Source organism: Theobroma cacao, chromosome 4, assembly GCF_053813885.1.
Source record: "Theobroma cacao isolate CCN51 chromosome 4, ASM5381388v1, whole genome shotgun sequence".
NCBI lineage: Eukaryota > Viridiplantae > Streptophyta > Magnoliopsida > Malvales > Malvaceae > Theobroma > Theobroma cacao.
In genome coordinates this window covers 39,369,207-39,377,582 of record NC_142642.1, presented here as the reverse complement: position 1 = coordinate 39,377,582, position 8,376 = coordinate 39,369,207, and the positions used below count along the sequence as shown (strand labels likewise).

Genomic DNA, 8,376 nt, shown 5'->3' with positions numbered 1-8,376 from the left:
CAAATCAAACCTTCTCAAATCCACCATATGTTGGGAAGTCAAAATAGATATGTATCTTTCAACTCAAATATAAAGTTCCCGTTACAAAACCAATGAGATCCAAGCTCGAATTAGATTCTTATTTTTCAATTTCCTTGTCTACTTAGGTTCTTTCATCTTTACTCAAGTATTTATATATTTTAATTTTATCTATTTCACTTTCTTCTTTGTTAGGTTAAAAATATTTTGAAGTATCTAGCAAATATCAAAAATTTATATGTCATTGAACTTGATTCAATGAAAGAAAATGGAAGAAAATGAAAATGAAGATTATAAAGCATGTGAGATGTTGATATTTTGCTGATAAGTAATAAAAAATTATCTTTGATCCAAACCATGATAATATTAGCATTAATAAAATATTAAGAACTTCTTTTATTTTTTATATGCATGTATATTCATTTTTTATTGTATAATGCAAAAATTAATTTCAAAAATTTGAGCTCTCAAAAAATTTAAAAAAAGAAAAAAACATAGAAAATATAACAGTAGGAATGGAGAATCTTGGTCGTCTACTCATTAGGACAATGTCCTAAAAGGAACAATACTAGGTTCCAATTACAAGGCAAAACTAATTCCCACTTCGAATCCCATGACATTCTGTTTTTTAACTTCATCATGACATAAACCAAAGAAACGACATTAATAATTAATCAACAAGATCAAAACCATCAGAAAAAAAAAGTCAACCTAATCGACATGATCATGCCGCTTCAATCCACGCCCCCCAAGCGAGTGGCGTAGCAGACAAAAGAAACCCCCAAAATTGAGTACCTCAGCCAGTTCAGAGTCCACGTGGCAATCATGTGGACCGTGAGATTCATCATGTGATCTCCCCATCGTGATTAAAAAGTTCTTAAACAGTGCTTGTCGGCATTAACTCAGCCTGGAATCATCACCATGTTGCCTTTAACTCACCATGTTGCCTTTAACTATCTATCGAGTCAGTGAGCCACCAGCATCCGTACTGTTTGTCGTTGAAGTGTGTTCCATTAATATTGTCCTCCCAATGGATTACCATCACAGCCGTACAAATTTAAATATGGTGGAGGCAGCAGACGTGGGTCCCTTTTGTTTAAAAATAAATACGCCCTTTGATTAGGATTGGTATTGGTTTAAATTGTTAAAGGAACTGGGTTACGGTTGCACATACGTAAACACGTTCGACTCGGTCGCCAGTTCATCTGCTATTCGGGCAAGCTTTGTTAGTTTCAGACAGGAAAGCGACAGAAAAAGCCCCACGACCGAAGAAAGAAACACATAAATCTCAATCTTTCTTATCCCTAAAATATTTTTTTAATTTAAATAAATTTTATTTTTTATATATTTACTTAAATTTTTATATTTTTATTTTAATCAAATAAATTTTTATTTTAATCAAACAATTGATTGTTTGTCTTTTGTTAAAATATTACTTATAAATTTTATATTTATATGATATTGACGTGATGTATACATAAAAAATTAAAATATCAAAATGATTATATTACCTTACAAATATTTTTTGTTATTATTCATTGTAAACATTAACATACTACATCAACAATAGATGAAATAAAAATGATAAGTAATTTTTAATTAATGATAATTAATCAATCGTTAATCATAAAAATTTATATTAAAAATAAAAATATAAAAATTTAATTTAATATAATAAAAATTAAAAAAATATTTATTTTTTAAATAATTTAAATTTTTTAGATATAATGTCTTTTCCTTTTTTTCTAAAATAATTTACTGTTCAAGGTATTTTTTGACATTTTTATGGTATATTTTCTAATGAAGGGACATTCTTTCAATTTCTTTCATTTTTTAATTTAAATTAAATCATGTTCAATTAGAGAGATGGAGTGATGACTAAATTTGGAATCTGTCGTGGCTTCCAGCTATGGGCTTTGGACCACAAAAGGTGTGACAAAACTATAGTGTTAATGAGCTCACGGCATATTTAAGACACGTGTTCTATTTTTCAAATTGATATTTTTTTTTTACCATAATATAGAGGAAAAGAAAAAAGTAACTTTTTCGTATAAAAGTAAGTTATTTTTTAAATACAAAATAAAATATAATTTCTACTCATCTTAATAATTTTAAGATTCAAACTCGAGATATTCAATTTATAAATATAATTTTGTATTCTAATAGATATGGTATTGGATCGATTAAATGGATATAAAGAAGTTCGAAAAAGAAAAATATGAAAGTCAGATTTATTTCCTTAAAATTCAATAGATTTTGTTTAAATGTTTTATGTTCTAATTCCGTCCTTACATGATATTCAAACTTGTCTATCAAAATATACAAAATTACAAATATATTTATATTTATTATATTTCAATTTTTATATATAATAGGTAAATTGTGTTTTTTCTACATAATATTACTTTCTAATATAAGAAATAATTTTTTTATCTTTATCAATTTAAGATTTGAATTCGATTTCCTCAGCTTAAAAATATAATCCTAAATTTTAACTAATATGGTATTCGAAAAAATAAACCAATTAAATTGATGGGACGAGATAGGTAAGAGAAAAATATCTAAATTATATTTATTTCCTTAAAATTGAATTAATTTTTTAAAAAGTCTAAAAAACAATTATAAAAGGAGCTTCCTTTGATCAATAGATTCCATTAGACGACAAAATCATACCATGTGGACCTTCGTTTTCCTTTCCTTTCCTCTTTCCTCCCCCCATTCCCCTCCCATCCCATGCACCCGACACCACTACCACAACTCCATCACAACCATACACTCGTCATACTTACTCAAAGTAATTATCATCAACGGTTGAAATCGTTTTTAAACAATTTGAACGCACATTTCTTAAGAGGTGTATAAATTCATCTCTTTGGCGGACTCTTATTTTCTCATCTCGTCCCTTTCCTCTCTCTGTCGCTGTCTGAACCGTAACACTGTGTCTCTCTCTCTCTGAGGTTCTTCAGATTTTTTCTTTTATTTTTCTCTGCTGATTCTTTTTTGATTCAAACCAGCATTTCTTTGCTTAAGTTTCAGGTTCCAGTTGGATTTTTGTGATCAAAACGAATCGTTTTACTCTCAGCTCACAGTTTTGAGCTGCAGAACTCGAGTCGAGGTGAGCTGGATTCTGACTCAGCTTTTCTTCTGCTGACTTTTTTTAATAAACACTTCTTTCTGTCTGCTTCTATATTATCTGAAGCTTTGAAGTCGACGTGACTCTGTTTGGCCGGCGAGAAAAATTGGAGGAAAAATAAATGGAAAATTAGATAACTTGATTTTCTGTTTTAAACCTTTTCTTCTTTTTTTTTTTCACTTTCACTTTTAAAAGTTTTTCGTTCCCTTGAGTTGATTTTTTTTTTTAAGTTTGAATTATTCCGCGGTTTTTTTTTTTCATTTTCCTTTTCGTTCGAAGGTGAAAACTATGGATTCTGTATCTTGTTTTCTCTCACTTTCATTTCCTGTTTCTCTGTAGTCAAACTAGAAACGTCAAGAAACTGAGCTATCTTTAATTGACTGATCCAAGCCTCAACACCGTGATTAATTTTTCTTGTTTGTTTTTCAACAGATTTTCAGCGGAGCTATCAGCTGGAAGTCTCTGGAATGGGAGTTTTCAGATCCAAAATCAAATATTTAAGGGAAATTTGAATTATAAAATCGGGCTTAAAGTTATTATTCGTATTTAAATCATTTAATTTTTTATTGTTGAAACCATGGCGATTGGGATAATGAGCTCTCTTTTAGCAAAATCAGGGACGATTTTAGCCTCTGATCACAGCTCAGTAGTTTCAATGAACTTATTCGTGGCGCTTCTTTGCGCGTGTATTGTGATCGGTCATTTGCTAGAGGAAAGCCGATGGATGAACGAGTCCATTACTGCCCTTGCCATAGTAAGTTTTAGTTTTGCAGAGAGCAAATATCGTTCTTTCTTTCTTTTGAAAAAAAAAAGAAGCCATTGATTTTCCTAATTTTGGTTTTTTCTTAAATGGCAGGGGCTGTGCACTGGAATTGTAATTTTGCTTACAACAGGAGGAAAAAGCTCTCATCTTTTAGTTTTCAGTGAAGATTTGTTCTTTATTTATTTGCTTCCACCTATTATTTTTAATGCGGGGTGAGTTCTTGATGCTTGCATTTAAACTTTAGTTTTATACCGCACTTACTTTATTAGTAACATGATTAATTTTGGTTGTTCTGATGTAAAGTGCATTGATGGTATTTTTATGGTTATTTTGAATGTGGATTTTTAATTTCAATTTAGTTTTGGATTGTAATACTGGGATAATTGTGGGCTGCTTTAATGGAAGCAGCTAGACATTGACAATGATTAATATTTTTGTTTGTACTAGATTCCAGGTGAAGAAGAAGCAATTTTTCCGCAACTTTATGACTATCATGCTGTTTGGTGCAGTTGGTACTTTAATATCCTTTGGCATCATATCTTTAGGTATGTGTAATGGTTTGATAACCTTTAATATGTTTCATCTTACTATTGGGTGCAGAAGTTACAAGGCTGGACACTGCATGTGTTATCATAAACAACTTTACCTCATAGTTGAGGGTGGACGGTTTATGAAATCCTTTGTTTTCTAAATTATTTGTGAAAATTTAGAAAAGATGCTCTAACTTAAGGTTCTAAATGAGTGATCATACACACTGTTGACCTCACAAACATGCACATCTGCTCATTAATAGGCATACATACAAATGAAATTGGCCATATCTTAGAGAGTGAGATGTTCTTTCTCTCGTTAGAAGGTTGTACAGATGATAATGAAATACTTGTATATTCCCCTTTTGGGTATTTAAGTTAATAACTGCTTAGTCCTAATTTTGATCCTACTATCTGTTAATTTTTTCTTCCTTTATTGTGACCTAGGTGCCATACAATTTTTCAAGAAAATGAATATTGGTACTCTCCAGATAGGGGATTATCTTGGTAATATTCATGCTACTATCTCTCTTCCAATATATTGTTTTATTTTATATTTTAGTCTTTTATTAAATCTCTCAATCTCTTAATTGCAGCAATTGGGGCAATATTTTCTGCAACAGATTCTGTTTGCACTTTGCAAGTATGTATGCTTGAGATCTGGATTCCTGTTACAACTTTTAAAGGGCAATTCCACTGACCTATTTATTCTCTCCTTGTTTCAGGTGCTTAATCAGGATGAGACACCGTTATTGTACAGTCTGGTTTTTGGGGAGGGAGTTGTCAATGATGCCACATCGGTGGTTCTTTTCAATGCAATCCAGAGCTTTGACCTTTCTCACATCAACTCTACCATTGCTTTGCAATTTGTTGGAAACTTTTTGTATCTGTTTATTTTGAGTACTTTGCTGGGGGTTCTGGTGAGGCTTTATGTCTCTTCTCAGTTTGAATATCCTTGATTGTGATTATACATTCCTCATGATCATTGTTATTTGTCTCATGCAGGCTGGACTGCTTAGTGCTTACATTATTAAAAAGCTCTATTTTGGAAGGTTTGTATACAAGCTCAGTTTTCATAAGTTTGCCTCATTTAACTAGGTGAGGGTAAATTGAGTAATCAGATAATTTCATGGGATACAAAATGTAGAATAGTTGAACTTTTACCAACAACAGGCTCAGTTGAACACAATAAGATTTTATCTCTGCCTAAGCACTAGTTCAGTTTTACGTAATGAATGAAACAGGGAATTCCAGTTCTTATAAGATAGTGTCCTTGTATCTTTCCCGTTCTTGCAAAACAGGCACTCTACTGATCGTGAGGTTGCTCTTATGATGCTCATGGCTTACCTCTCATATATGCTGGCTGAGGTAAGGTTTCCCAGAACTTGTAGTGCACCTCTCAGTGACTTTTTTCTTTCTTATACTGCAAGGTAGTCTAATCACCATGTTGGCGCCATTGTCTTACAGCTTTTCTATTTAAGTGCGATTCTCACTGTATTCTTTTGTGGGATTGTTATGTCTCATTACACATGGCATAATGTCACTGAAAGTTCAAGAGTGACAACCAAGTATGTTCAACATCCAAAATTTGTTACTTAGAAAAGTTGAATTAATTTTCCACCTTTTTTTGCTTTTGACTTTGAAGAAAACCACCTGTCATGTTACTGATATTTCATCACTCCCAATTGATTATTGCAGGCATGCTTTTGCCACTCTGTCATTTGTTGCTGAGATCTTTATCTTCCTCTATGTTGGTATGGATGCTTTGGACATTGAGAAGTGGAGAGTTGTAATAAGAGATAGGTGAGGTCAATAATAAACTGTTTTCAGATCTTACAGATAAATGCGGTTTTGGCTATTATCAAATGTGAGGTTGGTATAACTTTTTTCTCCTCAGCCCTGGAAAATCAGTTGGCGTGAGTGCAATTCTCTTGGGCTTGATTCTTGTTGGAAGGGCAGCCTTTGTTTTCCCCTTATCCTTCATATCCAACTTGACTAAGAAAGCATCATATGAGAAAATTGGCTTCAAACAGCAAGTATGAGTTTCAAACCATTCTGACTTTGACTTCTTGTGAGTCTGAGATGGATTGATGATTGATACCTCTCCGTGGACATCTATTTTGCAGGTTACAATTTGGTGGGCTGGTCTTATGCGTGGTGCTGTTTCAATGGCACTTGCTTATAATCAGGTATAAGATTCAACTAGTTTCTTCTTGATACTAGATAAATTTTGGATTAGTAGGATGCTTGGACGCTCTTAACACAAAGTGCTAAAAATAGCAGCATCACTTGTGGTATAGCCTTTAGCTTGAGACAATAGTTCTCCAATTAACCATGCCTCAGAACAACAATGCAAGCAGTTAATGCTCCTCCTGCAAGCTACCTAATGCCTGGGTTACAACTAACTAAGTCCATAGGCAAATGGCCAGGCTGCTGAAATTGATAGGTTCCGATTAATATTTTGATATCTATTTAAAGGTTCTGATCAAGGGTTGCATATTCCCTTGATTTATTATGCCAGGTCAAGAAGATTTTGACAGTGGAAATGCAGAACACTTGTATAGCCTTTGCATGTCTTTTGCTTTCTTCGCGTCTTGGTGTAAGAAAAAGAATGTGTACTCATGAGCTTAATTATTCATCTTTTGCAGTTCACCAGCTTAGGTCATACTCAGTTGCGAGGGAATGCAATGATGATAACCAGCACAATCACAGTTGTTCTTTTCAGCACAGTGGTAAGACACAAGTCATCCCTTTCTTTGTCTTTGAACCTTGATCATAGTCTCTTTACCTTTCCTCTCATACTTTTAAATCTTACCCAAACATCACTGTTTTCAAATTGCAGCATAGCACTTAAAAGCTGCTTAAACTGCAGCACTCCATTCCGCTTCTCGTTTATGTTTCCCTTTTGCCAGCATGAAAAATATCATAGCAATCAATGAAGTTCTTTTCCCCCTTTTTCTGATCAAAGCACATGATTCCTATGTAATTATGTTCCCTTGAACCATGCAGGTTTTCGGATTGATGACTAAACCGCTAGTGAGAATCTTGCTTCCTTCACCAAAACAACTCATGAGAATGATCTCTTCTGAACCATCTACTCCTAAGTCATTCATTGTGCCACTTCTTGGCAATGGGCACGAAACAGAGGGTGACCAAAGCAACCGAAATGTAACCCGGCCAACAAGCTTAAGAATGCTCTTGAGCACTCCTTCCCACACCGTGCACTATTATTGGAGAAAATTTGACGATGCCTTCATGCGACCTGTGTTTGGTGGAAGAGGTTTCGTACCCTTTGTTCCCGGATCGCCCACCGAACAAAATGGTCATCAATGGCAATGAGAAGGAACTGAAGTAGCAGCAACGATATAGTAGCAGTACTAAACATTAGTAACGCATGGAAATTGTAGGTAGGGCATGAAGCGGGCTTTCAGTGTGAAGTTTGTTAATAGTATAAAAGAGAGGGAATTGAGGTTGACTATAACAGCAATTTTGCCCAGCTTTAGCTGCTTATTATTTGATTTCATTCCTATATTGCTTGTTGTCTCAATGAAATTGTATTCCCGACATCCTATCTGGTTTTTTTTTTTTTTTTTGTGTGTAAAAGGTTATATATTGATTGTATTATATTCTTGTATTTTATTTTTTTCACAACAGCGCATAATTTAAACTATCAGCGGCAAGAAGATGTTGAATATAACATAATATAAGTTACTTGAAATAAATAGTATCACCACATCCTAAAAAAGTCTAAATATAATGTGATGTAATGGCTTCCCTTCCCTTCTGAGGCTCCAAACTTGATTTATTTATTTTCATTTCCCTAATTATGGGCTTAACCCTGCCCATCGTAAGGGAGAGAAAAATGAACTAAAGACGAATAAAAGCCAGTCTCTAAGCATATGGATTTTGAGTTAAAATCCTTGAAAATGAGA

At 33.4% G+C, this 8,376-nt stretch overlaps 1 protein-coding gene across 1 annotated transcript; it reads left to right on the top strand.

The window, feature by feature from the left end:
- Positions 1–2,914: 2,914 nt before the first annotated feature.
- LOC18603428 (sodium/hydrogen exchanger 1-like) lies at positions 2,915–8,010 on the top strand. The gene is made up of 15 exons (XM_088805137.1): positions 2,915–3,133; positions 3,584–3,905; positions 4,008–4,126; positions 4,362–4,459; positions 4,892–4,951; positions 5,041–5,087; positions 5,170–5,364; positions 5,450–5,496; positions 5,746–5,812; positions 5,912–6,012; positions 6,143–6,247; positions 6,342–6,480; positions 6,571–6,633; positions 7,093–7,176; positions 7,454–8,010. Exons 2-15 carry the CDS (start codon positions 3,729–3,731, stop codon positions 7,781–7,783), a joined length of 1,632 nt encoding a protein of 543 aa, XP_088661263.1. The 5' UTR covers positions 2,915–3,133; positions 3,584–3,728; the 3' UTR covers positions 7,784–8,010.
- The last annotated feature ends 366 nt before the right edge of the window (positions 8,011–8,376 follow it).